The sequence below is a fragment of the Carassius carassius genome, chromosome 48, assembly GCF_963082965.1.
Source record: "Carassius carassius chromosome 48, fCarCar2.1, whole genome shotgun sequence".
NCBI classification, from domain to species: Eukaryota; Metazoa; Chordata; class Actinopteri; order Cypriniformes; family Cyprinidae; genus Carassius; species Carassius carassius.
Genome location: NC_081802.1, coordinates 614,247 through 631,330, shown reverse-complemented (window position 1 = coordinate 631,330; position 17,084 = coordinate 614,247). Strand labels below are relative to the sequence as shown.

Here is a 17,084-nt window from a genome sequence, read left to right as displayed (position 1 = left end):
AAAGTAATGGTGCATTAATGAAAACTCCTAAATATCACAAATGTCACTCTGGGAATGAGTTTGTGATGAAAGCGTGACACAAATGAAAACTCTCTTCTTTGAGCCTCTGCGTCTAGATTACAAACTCTAGTTGATGAGGTGCATCATGGGATGCTTTTCACACTGTATGTGAGGAGGTTTTACCCTTTATTATGTGCTTAAATAAAAAAGAAGCATCCAAACATTTGACTTGCAGTGCATAGGATATATGTCCTGTGTAAGATCTCGGTTATCTGTCATCTCTACAACCAGAGGATCTTTTAATAGAACAAACCGACAGCTGCACACACACACACACACACACACACACACACACACACACACACACACACACACACACACACTAGTGCTGTTATAAATACTGAGGTGTGTGTGTTGAGTTTCAGAGATGGCTGACAGAACGAGTAGCAGCAGTGGAGGCGTCAGCTCTCGTCTGACCGTCAAGAGGAAAGACAGAGCAGAAAATGAAGTCAAGAAAGAGGAGAAACCTCCTAAAGAAGGAGAGAATGCCGAGAAGACGCCGGTGGAGAATGGAGAGAACACAGAGAAACCAGAACCCATGGAGCTGCCGCCGTTTGAGATCATCAGCGGGTGAGTCTGAATAATCCTCCCAGACCAGAAGAAACCAACCAAAAAATAACATCAGAACGTCCCTATGGTGCTTTAAAGAACCTGAAACATCAAGAACGTTACTGGTGTCCAACAGAACAGAACTTTAAACAACCCAGTCAATAGTCTAGAGCTGTGAATCGAAAGTGGAGCGTCTCTCGTGATCTCAGAGTTCACATGCCGGTCTCTGACTTATGATCGTCTCTTGGCAGTATTGATAGGTGTTCGTTTAGTCCGGATGTTTCCATTTCCGAGTGAGGTTTATGAAAGCTAACGTGCTTGATAACCCACCGCTGATGAGCTTGATTCTGTCGACACATTAAAGCTGTGAATTGTTGTGGATCATCTCGTAGCAGGTGCTTGTTACAGTTGAATCAGGTTCATCTGGCAAAGACCGTGGGTATTGTCTCTGTATATGGATCAGAGTCCCAGAATACAGTTCTGCCCCCGCCGAGGATATTTATAACCCTAATAGCCCTTCCATCTGTCAGCCGGTGGAGGAGCTGTTAAAACATCCACAGAAACCCCTCAGAGACACAGACTAGGACTGGCATCTTGATTCAAGATTCGTTCGGTTCTTTACATGTGATCTACAGTAAACCCTGTCAGCTGGTGCTTTACTATAGTACAGTGATTCCAAAACAAACTGCACATCATAATACACATGCATAAAACATGCTAGACACATGCTAGTCACTTGTTAGTCATGCTAATGAAATGATAGTTACTTGTTAGTCATGCTACCAACATGCTAGTACTTGTTAGTCATGCTAGCAACATGCTATTAACATGCTAGACACATGCTAGCGACATGCTAGAAATTTGCTAATCATGCTAGAAACATGCTAGTCACTTGCTAATCATGGTAGATACATGCTAACAACATGCTATTAACATGCTTATCATGCTAGAAAATGCTAGTAACTTGCTAATCATGCTAGAAACATGCTAGTCACTTGCTAATCATGCTAACGCCATGCTAGTCACTTGTTGGTCATGCTAGCAACATGCTAGTTACTGGTGAATAATGCTAGAAACATGCTAGCAACATGCTAGGAACATGCTTATTATGCTAGAAACATGCTAGCGACATGCTAATAACTTGCTAATCATGCTAAAAGCATGCTAGAAACTTGCTTATCATGATAGCAACATGCTAGTTACTTAATAGTGCCAGCAATATGCTAGTAACAGGCCAATCATGTTAAAAACATGCTAATCATGCAAGAAACATGTTATCAACATCTATATAATTCAGGGGTTTTCAAACTGTGGGTCGCACAAGTCACTTGGCTGCAGCTAAATTTGCGTTTCAATTACACACACACACACACACACACACACACACAGTTGTCTATAGCAATATCCTTAGTGTGCTTTTCGAATTGCAATTAAGTCTGCGATTTAAAACGTGTTTTGAAGCGTGGGTGCACATGAGTTGGTCTCAGAGAAATTTAATTACTAAAGGTCCTTTCACACTGGACGCGATTTTGACGCGCGAATAATTCGCGCGATGGTTTTATTTTTTGATCAGCTGTTTGTGTAATGAGTGCTTTCACACTGAACGCGAATGTGCTGAGGCGAAAAAACAACTTTTATTTTTTTTCGCTTCGATGTCGATTTTTTTTTACTTTTGAGGCGACAAAAATGCTTCAGCCAATCACATACAAGGAAACAAAGGTGATGTCACAGCAAAAATGACGGGTCTTCTGATTACTTGTGTGTGTGTTCTATGGGCTGATGTTTTTAAGAGGACAGCTCACCTTAAGCAGACTGCCAGACGCTGCTCCGGATCAATTGGTTCCCTGAAGTTTGTGGTTTGTCTCGTCAGATGCAGTGCCACTATCTGAAGGAGCTCCTCGAATTGTCCCACAGACATCGGAAAGTAAGTGCGGAACCGGCCATGATAAAGTTTTAGCTCCTGTACAAGATTGGCATACTCCCCTTCAGACTCTCTGTTCTTTAGGACTGGGTGCACCCAAAACCTTCTTTTCTGTCTTTTAAAGAAAATGAAAAGCTCGTCTTCACTGGATGATGATGTTGAAGTGTCCATTTTCTCAACTGTCGGCGCGAAAGTTTTGTAATGTTGAAGCTCTCTGAACGTTACAGACATCGCAAATTCGCGCCGCGGCTGATGTGAATGGTTTTGACGCGAACTATTCGCACGCGAACTATTCGCTTTTTCGTTTCGCTTTTTCGCTACGGATCCGGTGTGAAAGGGCCTTAAAAGGTTCGATTGGTCTGCATTATTAATGAGAAAAAGAAATTTGAATTGAAAAGTTTGGGAACCCCTGATCTAATCCATCTAAATTTTCAAACATCAGGCTTTTACAACTGCCTGAAACTTTCAGGTTAGGCTTTCTCAAGCCAACCTAAAGTTTGTCTTGATTAACTTTTTTATCTAGTTATTCGTTGTATAAGTGGTATTAGAGCAGAAGAGATTGACACGCTAAATGGTATTTCATAATAAAAGTTACAGAATTTGAACACTAAGACTTTGTCTCATATCAAAAGTGGTGAAGCATAAAAACTACTGTGATTCATCTACAAATAATCCTTCATTAAGTTTTTTAAGTTTTCATTAAATTTGTTTACTCATCAACTGTCATCCATGAATGACTGTCTGTCATTCAATTATTTTGCACCTCATAAACTATCTTTGGCAGCATTATAATGATTTCCTAACTCAGAATATGAACAAGACTCCATAGGTGGACATTATTCTTTGAAAATGTAACACACTTTTAAATTCACTCCCTCATGTGTCCACAGGGATCGCATGGACCCGTTTTTCTTCAAGTTCCAGTTCAAGAATGTGGAGTACTCTTCCGGCCGGAACAAAACTTTCTTGTGTTACCTGGTGGACCAGGGGCCCGGTGCCAGTGGGCTCCTCAGGGGCTTCATCGAGGACGAGCACGTGAGCGGCCACGCCGAGGAGGCCTTTTTCCAGCAGGTGCTGCCCAACTATGACCCCGCCCTCAAATACACCGTCACCTGGTACATGTCGTCCAGCCCGTGCTCCGCCTGCGCCATGAAGCTGGCTGAGATCCTGAAGGCCAGGAAGAGCCTCCATCTGTCCATCTACTCCGCGCGGCTCTTCGAGTGGGAGGAGCCTGAGATCCAGGCGGGGCTAAAGGCGCTGGCGGCTGCTGGCTGCAAACTGCGCATAATGAAGCCGCTGGATTTCACCTACACCTGGGACACATTTGTGGAGAACGACGAGCAGACGTTTATGCCGTGGGAGGACTGCCAGGAGAACTACGAGTATTACCAAGACAAACTGGCTGACATCCTGCAGTGATGTAAGAGACGATCATTCACACACACAAACACGAACAAACACAACTATTGACATTGAAACAGGGATATTATAGTCCACTAATGCTTAAACTATTAAAAATAAATAATCGTTACTTGAAATAAAATAAACGTTTATCGAGAAAATAAATTAGTTTTTTAATTTAATTTACCGTATTTTCCGGACTATAAGTCGCACTTTTTTCATAGTTTGGCTGGTCCTGCGACTTATAGTCAGGTGCGACTTATTTATCAAAATTAACTTGACATGAACCAAGAGAAAAAATTACCATCTACACCAGCGAGAGGGCGCTCAGTGCTCCTGTAGTCTACACTGAAATCATAGAGCGCCCTCTCGCGGCTGGAGACGGTAATGTTTTCTCTTGGTGCTTGGTTCTAACTAAATGCGACTTATAGTCCAGTGCGACTTATATATGTTTTTTTCCTCATCATGACGTATTTTTGGACTGATGCGACTTATACTCAGGTGCGACTTATAGTCCGAAAAATACGGTAATTTAATTTAATTAAAATTTAATTTAATTCAGGTATATTTGCCAAGGTAACATTTCTCATTTCAATTAGTTTACCTTTGTGTAAAATTACCTAAAATAATAAAACTGACTTAAAAATTTATTGGAAAAACTATATAGGCATATTTAAAAAAGACAACAACAAAAAAAATGACAAAATTACTAAAACTTAAACTAACTAAAATTAAAATGAAAATCCAAAATTAAAAAGTTCATAAAAATACTAAAATACTACTGGAATGAAATACCACATTTTTACTATTTTTCGTAAAAACACTCACGGACTGTTTGATTTCAGTTACCATCCTAAACACACACAAACATGGGTGCTTGGTGTTAGCATGTGGCTAACCTAAAAATGTACACTAATCGCATTCATAAAATTATGGTTTAAAAGCTATTTTTCTTATGAGAGACTAAACATTAGCACGCTAACTACTCAATAATACAAAAGTTTGTAGCACATATAAATATTAAGATTAAAACAGTTCAAACTAACTGAAACTAAAACCATAAAAGATCCTGAAATTAAATCCTAAATCCTAAAATTAAATAGAAAATATAAAAATAAAAACTTAAAATATTGATAAAACTAGAGTAGTATTGCAACTATATAAAAAGTTATTCAAGACAAACTTTAGGTTGGCATGATGAAGCTAAGCCTGAAAGTTTAAAGGGTTAGTTCACCCATAAATCAAATTTATGTCATTAATAACTCACCCTCATGTTGTTTCAAACCCGTGAGACCTCCGTTCATCTTCAGAACACAGTTTAAGATATTTTAGATTTAGTCCGAGAGCTCTCAGTCCCTCCATTGAAGCTGTGTGTACGGTCTACTGTCCATGTCCAGAAAGGTAAGAAAAACATCATCAAAGTAGTCCATGTGACATCAGAGGCTCAGTTAGAATATTTTGAAGCATCGAAAATACATTTTGGTCCAAAAATAGCAAAAACTACAACTTTATTCAGCATTGTCTTCTCTTCCGTGTCTGTTGAGAGAGAGTTCAAAACAAAGCAGTTTGTCATATCTGGTTCACGAACGAATCATTCGATGTAACCGGATCTTCTTGAACCAGTTCACCAAATCGAACTGAATCGTTTTAAACGGTTCGCGTCTCTAATACGCATTAATCCACAAATGACTTAAGCTGTTAACTTGTTTAATGTGGCTGACACTCCCTCTGAGTTAAAACAAACCAATATCCCGGAGTAATTCATTTACTCAAACAGTACACTGACTGAACTGCTGTGAAGAGAGAACTGAAGATGAACACCGAGCCGAGCCAGATAATGACTCGTTCACGAGTGAAGAACTGGTTGCATCGGTTTTCGGATCACCAGTAGTTCTTTCGGACAGCTCGATTCAATAAACCGGTTGAAGAAAACGGTTCACCGGTTCTTTTGCGCTCGACGTAATGGCGTCATTTGCGATGATTGCCCTTGATTCAAGCCTTCGGTTTACCCGCGCTCATAACACTAGCACTGAATCAGTTCAGAACCAATCACCAAAAGAATCAGTTCAGTTCAGACGCTCTGTGTGTCGGTCGGCTTCACACTGAATCACACATGCGCAGTATCATCAGCTCCTCGGTTCTCGAATCGGACACGTCTGACAGAAACGGTTCTTGACTCGAGAATGTATCAATGTTTTGTTCGTTATCTGGCTCGGCTCGGTGTTCATCTTCAGTTCTCTCTTCACAGCAGTTCAGTCAGTGTACTGTTTGAGTAAATGAATTACTCCGGGATATTGGTTTGTTTGAACTCAGAGGGAGTGTCAGCCACATTAAACAAGTTAACAGCTTAAGTCATTTGTGGATTAATGCGTATTAGAGACGCGAACCGTTTAATACGATTCAGTTCGATTTGGTATACTGGTTCAAAAAGATCCACATTCGTTAGCGAATTCGTCCTCTGATGTCACATGGACTACTTTGATGATGTTTTTCTTACCTTTCTGGACATGGACAGTAGACCGTACACACAGCTTCAATGGAGGGACTGAGAGCTCTCGGACTAAATCTAAAATATCTTAAACTGTGTTCAGAAGATAAACGGAGGTCTCACGGGTTTGGAACAACATGAGGGTAAGTTATTAATGACATAATTTTGATTATTGGGTGAACTAACCCTTTAAAGCACTTGTGAAAGCCTGAAGTTTGAAAATTTTGATAAATGTTGATAACATGTTTCTAGCATGATTTACACATTTTTAACAATACTAGCATATTGCTGGCACTATTAGCATGTTTCTAATATGATTAGCAAGTAACTAGCATTTTGCTAGCATGGTTAACAAATAACTTAAATGATTATCATGTTGCTAGAATGATTAGCAAGTAACTAACATGTTGCTAGCATGATTAGCAAGTTTCACATGTTGCTAGAATGATTAGCATGTTGCTAACATGATTAGAATGCTACTAACATGTTGCTAGCATGACTAGCAAGTGACTAGCATGTTAGAATATTTAAGAGTATTCAAACTTATTCTTGTCAATTATAAAGCAATTGTTTTCTTGTTTTTGTTTATTATTTTTTGCAGGATAAGGAAGCGATTGCTGACGAACACGTGTCCAGAAGTGAAGACTGTGTTTATGTGATTGAGAGAGAAATGTGTGCCAAAAACACTGTTTTTTCCTTCTGTGTCCACACGCTGATAAATACTAGAATACTGACGGATTCATTCAGTATTTTTATGTTTCCTGTATTTCTGTGAAGAGGATTTATACTTTTTAATAATTTTTTTTTGTTTGAATGAGTCACTTTGCGTGTACATTCTATTTTGGTGCGACATGTTTCATATTTCATACTACAGTTTTATATTCTGAACTTTAGCTTATCATTTTATATTCACACTGGTCAAAGTACAAATTCATACAGAGCACTGTGAAATATGATTTAGTAAACTGAAAATAATGTTGCAGCTATATTTGAAATAGTTGGAAATATTGTGCAATAAATAAATAAATTACATGCACTACCTTCACGATTTTAAAAACAAAGACAACTGTCTTGTTTATGTGTGCGATGCTTCGTTTTATGAATGATAAAATCACAAACTTTGAACATTTCATCCAAAATTAGTTCTGATAGCAGTTTACTGAAAAGCATTTTTAATCACACACACATATAATAAATAAAAAATATGATCGGCCTTCCACATAAACAAATATACTAGCATGGATGGATTTAGTAGATATCTGAAACCCTTCGAAGCATACATACCAACATAAATTCTTCCACACAAAAAAGTAGCATGGTATCTAGCACACTAAACTGATTTATATTTCTTAAATCTTTACAGAACATGAATGCAGGTAAAGATCACTGATGAGCAGTTCTGTGCAGTGAGTCGCGCAAAACCTAGATCGCTTCCCAGAGAGCGTCTGCGAGACGTCTGTTGAAGGGCTGGAAAGGATCTGCTGTGTACAAACATCTGATAGACGTATTTAAGATGCAGTGATGCCAGTAACGCGTTACTCTAATCTGACCACTTTTTTCAGTAACGAGTAATCTAACGCGTTACTATTTCCAAACTAGTAATCAGATTAAAGTTACTTAACCAAGCACTGTGCGTTACTATTTTTGTCATTTTCCTTAATAAAAATATATATCTTCTTGCATCTCGGGGAGTGAAGTCACGTATGCGACAAGTCCCGTTTTCAGCATGCATGAGGTTCACGTCACGTGTAGGTATCACGCAGCGACACAAACGTAAACAATGGAGGGTGGCGAGAGATGCGCATTTTCTAGATGGAAATACAGTCACTATTTTGAGTTTGTGTCAGCTAAAGATGACAACATTAAGGTCCGTTGTACACTCTGTGCTGGCGGCGACAAAGTGCTATCTAGCTACAGAAACACTACGTCGAATTTGAAAAAACATTTGGAGTCGCAGCACTGCACCGTCAAACTTATAGAGCAAGTCACACCAGGTGATGCGAAGCAGAGCGCAGGAGGTCCCCGACCACCCAAACAACAAAAGCTGGACTTCGGTGCAAAACCCGTAAGTGGGGGAGAGTTGAAGAAGTTAGTCGGGCAGTTTGTTGTGGAGGAAATGCTGCCATTAAATACGGTTGACTCGCCCTCGTTTCGTGCCATAATAAACAAGATCCCTACTACTGTCAATGCCGCGCTGCCTCACAGAACAGCTTTTTCTTCTTACATGGAGGAGGAGTATGCAGTGATGGAGAGAAATCTGAAGGCCGCGCTGAATGAGGTCGACTTTGTGTCAACTACCGCGGATATTTGGACTGCTAACAACAGAAGTTATATGGGAGTAACGCTCCACTGGATCAGTAGATCCACATTAGAGCGCAACAAGGCTGCATTGGCATGTAGGAGAATTCGCGGCAGACACACGTATGATGTTATTGGTGCAGAAATCGAAAACATTCACTCTTCGTATGGATTACTACACAAAGTCGTTGCAACAGTGACTGATAATGGATCAAACTTTGTCAAGGCGTTTAATGTTTATCAGCCTGTCACAGAGTCCGATGATGAGACGGAGGAGGAGTCCACCCCCACAAATGATGATGTCACTTTTTTAGATATGTCAGAAATCCTCTCAGCTGAAGATGAAAGTGAATGCCAGCTGTCTCTTCCCCCACACCACAGGTGTGCTTCACACACCATCAACCTAATTTCCACAAATGATTTAGATAAATATTTAACTTCCAATGCAGAGAGCAAGGCTGTGTATAGGAGCAGCACAGCAAAATGCTCAGCTCTTTGGACCAAATCAAGTAGATCTACCCTTGCATCAGAAACAGTGGAGGAAGTCAGCAAAAGAAAGCTCCTGGTACCAACATCCACAAGGTGGAATTCATTTTTTGATGCTGTAAAGAGAGTTGCAGAAATCCCCATGTGTGAGCTGAATACTCTGTGCACCAAGCTGGGAGTTAAGTGCTTCAAAGAGAAAGAGTACCAGTTTCTGCATGAGTACTGCACCGCCATGAAGCCTCTGACTGCAGCACTTGATATTTTACAAGGTGACTGTCCTTATGGGACTTTACTGCCCACACTTGAAGTTCTGATGCAGAAGACCCTGGATGTGAAAGATGCCCTATCCAGTATGACTGCAGGCCTTCCAGATGCCATAGTGCAGGTATGTTCCCCTCTTTTAAACTAGTTAAAATTTCTTGTATCACACTAGTCATGAACATGGAACAGAATGTACATTATCATTGCAAAAGAAGATAAGATAAAATAAAAAATACAAATGTCAGTAAGTAACCTAAAACAAAATTAAATCCATAATATTGATCCCACATTAGGCATGATTTGTAATTAATTCAATGACATAATAAATAGTAGGCCTTGTATGCATTAACATATCAATTATATTTTTCAGGCTATCCAGACTCGTTTTGGCGGTGTGCTGGACGACAAAGATGCCCTTCTCGCAGCAGTCAGTTGTCCAAAATTCAAACTCAGATGGCTGAGAGATGCAGGTAGGAGAGAGCGAGTAAAAGAGCTTCTGACAGCAGAGTGCCGCCGTACAACTGCTCTTGCAGCACAGAGCCCTGCTAGTGTGCCCTCCACATCTGCCAGCCAAGGTGAGATGGACTTTTTCACTTTTGAGGCAGAGCCAGAGGAGACCTATTCTGCAGAAAATGAAGTCATGGACTACCTGAGGTCAGCATATGACCTTCAGATTCTGCATCAGTTTTCAAACATAAAGAACATTTTCTTGAAGTATAACACTCCAACCCCATCAAGTGCTCCTGTGGAGCGGCTTTTCAGTCTGGGAGGTTTGGTGCTCACTCCTAGAAGAAATAGACTTTCTGACAAAAGGTTTGAGAAGCTTCTGTTAATGAGGTACAACCACTGGTTTACTCGCCCCACTCCACTGTTTCACTCATAACATGGGATTACACCATAAGATTAGGCCAAAGTAACAAAAGTAAAAAAAACATGATATAAGCTTACATGTGGTGTTATACACTTGTTTTGTTTTGTAAAACCACTCCTTGCTGCTCTAATGCTGTGAATAACAGGTTCAATGTTGATGAAACATGTTAAAAAGATGTCAAGAAATTTGATAGTCTTTTTCTTTATTTTATATTAAAAAAAACTATTTATGTTAAGTGAAGTCAAGAAAGAATATTTTATTTTTTATTAAAACAAGTATTTATGTTAAGTCAAGAAAGACTGCCTTTATTTTTTGTAAAATCATGCATTTTTTCAGGAAATAGTTTTTAAGTTCAACTTTAATTGTCAGGAGATAGATTGTTGATGTTACTGTTAAAAATACACTTCCAATAAAGTGAGTGTTGGCAAAACCGGTAGTCATTTTTATGTTGTCGGCAGCTGCTGAATGTAACTAATAAAGTAACTTAGTTACTTTTAAAATCAAGTAATCTGTAAAGTAACTAAGTTACTTTTAAATAAAGTAATCTGTAAAGTAACTAAGTTACTTTTTCAAAGTAACTGTGGCAACACTGTTAAGATGTTAGTTTTACATCTTAAAGACATCTTCTAAAACGTGTTTGACATCTGATAAGAAATGTCCTGTTGATGTATCGCACTGTAAAAAATAGTCAGGTTATGCCGTCCCTTAGTGCAAAGTCACATGACTGTTTGATGGCCACTGAGGAAGTTATTCAGCAAACGCATTTCAATCTCCCATTATTCGGAAAAAAAAGAAAAAAAAATACACATCAAGGGAGAGTATAAACATTTTTGCATATTAAGGATTGGCGTTTTTCACTCTAGAAAATATTGGGTTGTTTCAACCCAACTTTGGGTGAGATATGGACTAATTTACTTCAAACTTCAACTTCAAGATGAAGCATTATCGTTGGCGTGTTTCCACATCAGCAGAGCTGCTAAAGACTCTCACAGCCCTAGCAACACATCTCGGATGTGGTTTCTAATGGTGAGAAATGTGCGGACGACATGTGATGATGATTCTTCCACAGTAAAACATCTTTGATTAGCAACTGCCCAGATGACCACAAACCCACAAAACGACCAAAATCATCATTCTGTCACCATTTACACCCAAATCTGTATGACTTTCTTGCTTCTCCAGAAGTGAAAGGAGATGTTTTGGCCTACAGTTGCCAAACAGCATGTCGAGGTATTTTTAAAATGCAATTAAAGTAGACTTGAAAACTTGTTTTCTGAGCGACAACCTCAAATTTACAGTACGATGTTCCATTTCAGTCTAAATTTAGCTCTTTGAGATGCGCTGTTCTTGTGAAAAATTAACCATGGGATATTTATTGTAAAAGAGTATTATGTTGTTTTTGTTTTTTGGCTTATTGATTACCATCTGTATAACCAGTTGTCCTATAGTGTGACAAAAGCATGGTTATTTTGTGATAACCATGGTCTAACTATAGTATAACCATGGATTATTGGCTTTATTTGTAGTAAAACCATTGTTCATTTTCACGAGGGTGCATTTGGTTTGACATGAATTACAGCAAAACCTTTGGTTTCTGTGTGTCTCATGATTGATTTCAGTGCTTTAGTACATGAAACCAAAAATAAACGGAGTTTCTACAGCAAATATCTTCATTTCCATTATTCTGGAAAGTAAACTACTCCTAGTATTCCTTCAAAAATAGCTTCCTTTTTAGCCATAGATTGAATAATCACATCAGTTGTGTTTAATCAACATCGGTTTAAACACCACCGTGGCTTTTTTTTTGGTATATATAACAATGGTGTATTTGCTTTAAAACGTTTAAGTCTTTGATTTATAATGGGATTAATGAGACCTTACTTGCTTCTCGGGGGCTCACAGACGCGTGGTCTAAAGCTCCGCCCACAAGCGTGCGTCCAGACGTACATTACGTGCGCGCGTCTGTATTTCCGCGCGGCGCCATTTCGGAGCGGATCTGATCCGGGACTCGAACACACACGGTCAGAAAAAGGCGACATTCACGGTAAATCAGATTTTATTCGCTATTTTTATTCTGTAGTGTGTGCGAATCTGATGTTTGTCACGTTTAATTGCGAGCGTTTGTAAACGGAATTGCGTTTTCACCTCCGTTGTGTTTTTTTTGCAAACGCCATTTTACCGTTGATGCGGATTAGCTGTTCACCGCGAAGTTTTATTTAATTATATCTATCAGTTTAACAGTCATCATAACTGTATCTAAACCGGCTCCAGGTTTGTTTTTTTCCCGCGAAAGCGATGGTTTGTGTGCGAAAGTGGTTTGTTTTCAATCGCGTGTGATCGACATGCGCCATTTTGAGCAGCGAACAAAAGACGCACATTTGATAAATTGACGTTTTGAATTGTTAAAACTGATAAATTTGGTAGTTTTAGTAGTCGAAATTAAACAACTATAGTAGTATGTGAGGTCCAGCTAGAGCTAGAACAGCATTTGTGGTTAAAATACATATAAATGTTAACTTTTTTTCTTCCAGTAAATAAGCGATGATTTCTTTAGATAAGAGCTTTATTCCTGTGGCCCTTCAGTCCGGTGGTACCCATTGAAGTCCATTATATTGAGACAAGGCCATGTTTTTTTATGGAGATACTTGACCTTGTTATTGAAATGAGTGTGAAACTGAATCGCTGTGTGTTGTTTTGCAGATTGAGACCATGCATCGAGACTGCCCTCTGGACTGTAAGGTGTACGTTGGGAATCTGGGAAATAATGGAAATAAATCCGAACTGGAGAGGGCGTTCGGCTACTACGGACCCCTGCGGAGCGTCTGGGTGGCCAGGAACCCTCCTGGTTTTGCGTTCGTTGAGTTTGAAGACCCTCGCGATGCTACAGACGCCGTCAGAGAGCTGGACGGACGGTGAGTGTGGATTATAACGGCTAATGATCAGCGGTTACCCAGCGACTTCTGCGCTAAACGATGCGTTGTCAACGTCGTCACGCAGGACCCTCTGCGGTTGCCGAGTGAGGGTGGAGCTGTCCAATGGCGAGAAGCGCTCTCGTAACAGGGGTCCGCCTCCGTCCTGGAGCCGACGCCCAGGACGCGATGACTACCGCAGACGCAGCCCGGCCCCCAGGCGCAGGTAAACCTGTTTTCCCGCTCACCTGTCTCTCCGTAGGTTGTGTTCCCTGAGGACACTAACCTGATTCTGCCCCCCCCCCCCCCCCCACAAGTCCTGGAGGCTCCGCCGGCGCCGGGGGTCCTGGTTCTGACCAGCGTATGCCGCAGATCTTTAGCTCCTCCATCTTCATTGTCATTGATAACCATTGAACAGTGATTAGACTGGGCTTCTCAAATTCTGACATTTTGTTGAAATGCAGACCACTAAGTGATTATTAGGTTAATTCCATCAGAAAATATCTGGGGTTAAGTTTCACTCCAAAATTAAATTTTTTTGGCTAGTTTTTGTGCATTGTGACTTGGCACATTTTTCACCCAAATTCTCATTGCTGTAACGATTATGCAATGCACATTTATATTTAACTTGTTCTTGATCTTGAACTTGATCTTGTTTATATATTTTTAATTGTTTGGGGGAGGGCTTCATTTTTATTTTTTCCAAATTCATCGGCAGCTTGTAAAATAGTTGTTTTCCTGTTGAATTTTCTTAAGCAAATACCGGTTCTTCGGTTAATAAACAAATTTAACGTAATATAACTTGTAAATGATTTATCTTTGTGTGATGGTAATGAGAATTACAGCGGTGATGAATATGGAGACATGTAAAAACGTGGTTAATTCTCAAAGCAGAAAACCTTCAGTGGCTTTGTTTCTTTTGATTTCAGTTTGAAATTTGACCCGGACGTTAATTTCAATGTTGCTAATTTGTGAATTGGACGCCGAAGCCCAGTCGCTAGTTTTTTTAGTAATCTGCTCGGCTCTAGTAATAGTTGGAATATGCAATCTTTTGTTGACTTAACTTTACATGAAGGTTGTTTTTATTTTATTTTCTTATCAGCTATATTAATAAAAATGAACCCCGTTGCAGAGTCACCACCATGCCTCTCCTCACCACCCTCTGAGTCAGTCTACTAGTCTTCTTTCAGCATCATGTGACCAGCGTGCCCCAATCAGCTGGCTGGGTTGGTGTCACATGACCCAGGCGTGGCCAGTCATCAGGTCGCACCAGCCCATTGGTTCCTGAGCATGTCGTTGTCAGCAGCTCCTCCTTCTCCAACCTTAACACCCAATCGTCAGCGGCCCACTTCACATTCCTGACCAATCAGCGTATTACGTTCCCCAATGTCTACACTACAAACCACCAGCAACAGCCTTCGGCTAACCAATAAAAGCAGGAAAAATCCACTACATCCAGCCCCCATCCGCAAGCCAGCTAATCAGCTCGCAGCATCTGGCCTGCACTTTCCCGCCAATTCTGCTCCCCGGCCGCCAGCCGTCCTCCCCTTCACCTTTTCTAGCTTGTTGAAAACCGAAAAGACTAGTAAGTTTTTCCTGCTTCATACAGTTAAATGCTGAATACAGATGTAAGATGAGGAGAAGTCTCCTGTTGAGTTGAAACAAACAGGGTTGGTATGAGATCTGGACAGACGTTGTTAAGCTTAGGCTAGCAGACTGATGGGGAGCCCAAGCGGAGGTTCAGGTTACAGAAGCAGCGTGGGCTTTGAGAGCTGCTCTTGCTTTCTTTCACTGTCTTTATTCTGTGGGGTTGTTTGCAGTGTGTTTCTGTTGAGTTTCTCCTGCTAGTGCACTACTTTTGTAGCTCTCTGTACTGGAGTGTAACGCTCTTATTAAGCGAGCTTCATGTGTTGCGAGGTCTCCACTCCACGCCTGTATCAGGGCGTGACGAGTGCGTTTGACTGTTAGTTTCAGGGCTTGTGAGGTGCGTCCGTGTGTTGATTGTGCGCTCACTCGCTCTGCCTCTTCTCTTCTTCAGATCGCCCAGGAGGAGGAGCCTCAGTCGTAGTCGCAGCAGGTAAGAGTCTCGTCTGGTCGCGCAGCTTTCTTGCATGGTTTTGTGAGCGCTTTCTTAATGTTTTATTTTGGATTCTGTCTAGATCTCTTTCCAGAGAGCGCCGGAGGGAAAGATCGCTGTCTCGCGACAGGAACCACAGGCTCTCGCGATCTTTCTCCCGATCAAGGAGGTAAGAGTCTCCGCAAACTTTTTTAGCAAAACTTATGCCATTGGTATAGATGAATAGTTGAATTTTCATTTGATCTCTGTACGATGGATAAAGACTGACAAATAGTGCTTATATCAGTATATTTGCGCTCAAAGTTTTCTGCACTTTTCTCGGAGTTGCGATAAACTTGAAATGGCGAGGAAAAAGTCAGATTTAAACTTGCATTAGATGGAAATAAACATGCAATTCTGACTTTTCACACAATTTTTAGTTCGTCATACACATACAAAAAGTAAGTCGCATAAATTTAGGTTTTTAAATTTATTCAGTGGCAGAAACGAACTTTCATAGAATTAGGTTTATCATTGTGTAAATCTTTTCGTCAAAACTTTACTTAAATTGTAGTTTTACACTTAAGGTTGTTACCGATGTTGTTTTAGAAGAACGTTGCTACCTTGACTTCGTATAAGAATTTGCCGATTCAAAGAAAATTTGGGAAGAAATATTCCAGTGAGAAATGACCTCAAACACTCCTGATCTTCTCGTTTACAGTCGTTCCAGATCTAATGAACGGAAGTGAACTTCAGTGCTGAGAAGACCTTCGTGACGGAAACCTCGGCACAGATCATGTTGGAAAAACTTGGAAAAGACCGGAGTTCCCCAGATGTTGTTATTATTATTAACATTATTTTAGCGGTTCTTTTTCTCTGTAGCCGTGGTTGTGCGTGTTTGCAGTTTTAATGCGACAGCATTCCATCTCACTTTTAAGACTCTTTTTATTTGTGTTTTTGGCGGTGAATCTGATTGGTCCTGATGCGCTGTGCTCGACTGCGAACGTTTGATTTGTGTTTCCGCCATCAGGATAAAATGGAGAACAGCTTTCATTTTTTTTTTTTTTCCCTTGTGTTTGTACTGTTTATAATGTTCTGTATTAAAAAATCATAAAAAAATGCTTTGGCCTCTATTAATTTTATTTTTTTGTTGTTGTCGTCTTTACTGTGAAAAATAAGTGTTTCGTTCAAATCAAATTAAAGTTTTGTCGTCGTTTACACACCCTCAAGTTTCTGGTCACCGTTGACTTCCATTGCATTTTTGATTTTTCTATACTATGGTAGTCAATGGGGCTCAACCGTGTGGTAACCAATATTCTTTAAAATATCCCGTATTCAGCAAAAGAAAAACACTTACACAGGTTTGGAACTACTTGAGGCTGAGTCAATGACAGTAAATTTCTTGATTAACGCATTTGTTAGTGATTTAATGATTCAGACTGAACTACTTCTCAAATATCAGCAATCGTTCATTCATTCTTTACCCAGTCACCCAGGTTTCTAAAGGCATCGCTCACAAGATAGCCTCTTACATAAGCTTCCCTTCAGGGTGGTGATTGTCAATGTCGTTGAAATGCTCTTTTCTGAACACGTCATATAACCTGCTGACAGATGCGTGGATGATGGATCATCAACCTTTACATCATCTGCCATTTTACCAGTTATTTTGGTTTGATCCATTAGTTTATAAAAGTTCAGATATTTCATGTTTCATTTTATGTGAGCTCATATGACTGTGGTTTAACTGAGTCGCGTTAATTCATCACAGAAGGCTCGATTAAAAT

At 40.1% G+C, this 17,084-nt stretch overlaps 3 protein-coding genes across 3 annotated transcripts; all 3 read left to right on the top strand.

The window, feature by feature from the left end:
- Positions 1-395: 395 nt before the first annotated feature.
- On the top strand, positions 396-7,447 carry LOC132131217 (C->U-editing enzyme APOBEC-2-like). The gene is made up of 3 exons (XM_059543228.1): positions 396-630; positions 3,421-3,950; positions 7,021-7,447. The coding sequence occupies exons 1-2, from the start codon at positions 428-430 to the stop codon at positions 3,947-3,949; spliced, it is 732 nt and encodes a 243-aa protein (XP_059399211.1). The 5' UTR covers positions 396-427; the 3' UTR covers position 3,950; positions 7,021-7,447.
- A 1,703-nt stretch (positions 7,448-9,150) lies between these two features.
- On the top strand, positions 9,151-10,428 carry LOC132131676 (uncharacterized). The gene is made up of 2 exons (XM_059543741.1): positions 9,151-9,588; positions 9,835-10,428. The coding sequence occupies exons 1-2, from the start codon at positions 9,346-9,348 to the stop codon at positions 10,345-10,347; spliced, it is 756 nt and encodes a 251-aa protein (XP_059399724.1). The 5' UTR covers positions 9,151-9,345; the 3' UTR covers positions 10,348-10,428.
- A 1,800-nt stretch (positions 10,429-12,228) lies between these two features.
- On the top strand, positions 12,229-16,123 carry LOC132131962 (serine/arginine-rich splicing factor 3-like). The gene is made up of 6 exons (XM_059544163.1): positions 12,229-12,379; positions 13,036-13,247; positions 13,333-13,470; positions 15,283-15,321; positions 15,404-15,490; positions 16,022-16,123. The coding sequence occupies exons 2-6, from the start codon at positions 13,045-13,047 to the stop codon at positions 16,047-16,049; spliced, it is 495 nt and encodes a 164-aa protein (XP_059400146.1). The 5' UTR covers positions 12,229-12,379; positions 13,036-13,044; the 3' UTR covers positions 16,050-16,123.
- Positions 16,124-17,084: the final 961 nt, after the last annotated feature.

What these genes read in the sequence shown, in the direction of transcription:
- LOC132131217 (XM_059543228.1), top strand. Translation starts at nt 428, where the DNA reads ATGGCTGACAGAACGAGTAGCAGCAGTGGAGGCGTCAGCTCTCGTCTG. An exon ending in CCGTTTGAGATCATCAGCGG is followed by an intron (nt 631 to 3,420) that starts GTGAGTCTGAAT and finishes ATGTGTCCACAG; the next exon opens with GGATCGCATGGACCCGTTTT.
- LOC132131676 (XM_059543741.1), top strand. Translation starts at nt 9,346, where the DNA reads ATGTGTGAGCTGAATACTCTGTGCACCAAGCTGGGAGTTAAGTGCTTC. An exon ending in TTCCAGATGCCATAGTGCAG is followed by an intron (nt 9,589 to 9,834) that starts GTATGTTCCCCT and finishes TATATTTTTCAG; the next exon opens with GCTATCCAGACTCGTTTTGG.
- LOC132131962 (XM_059544163.1), top strand. Translation starts at nt 13,045, where the DNA reads ATGCATCGAGACTGCCCTCTGGACTGTAAGGTGTACGTTGGGAATCTG. An exon ending in GTCAGAGAGCTGGACGGACG is followed by an intron (nt 13,248 to 13,332) that starts GTGAGTGTGGAT and finishes GTCGTCACGCAG; the next exon opens with GACCCTCTGCGGTTGCCGAG. An exon ending in TCTTTCTCCCGATCAAGGAG is followed by an intron (nt 15,491 to 16,021) that starts GTAAGAGTCTCC and finishes TCTCGTTTACAG; the next exon opens with TCGTTCCAGATCTAATGAAC.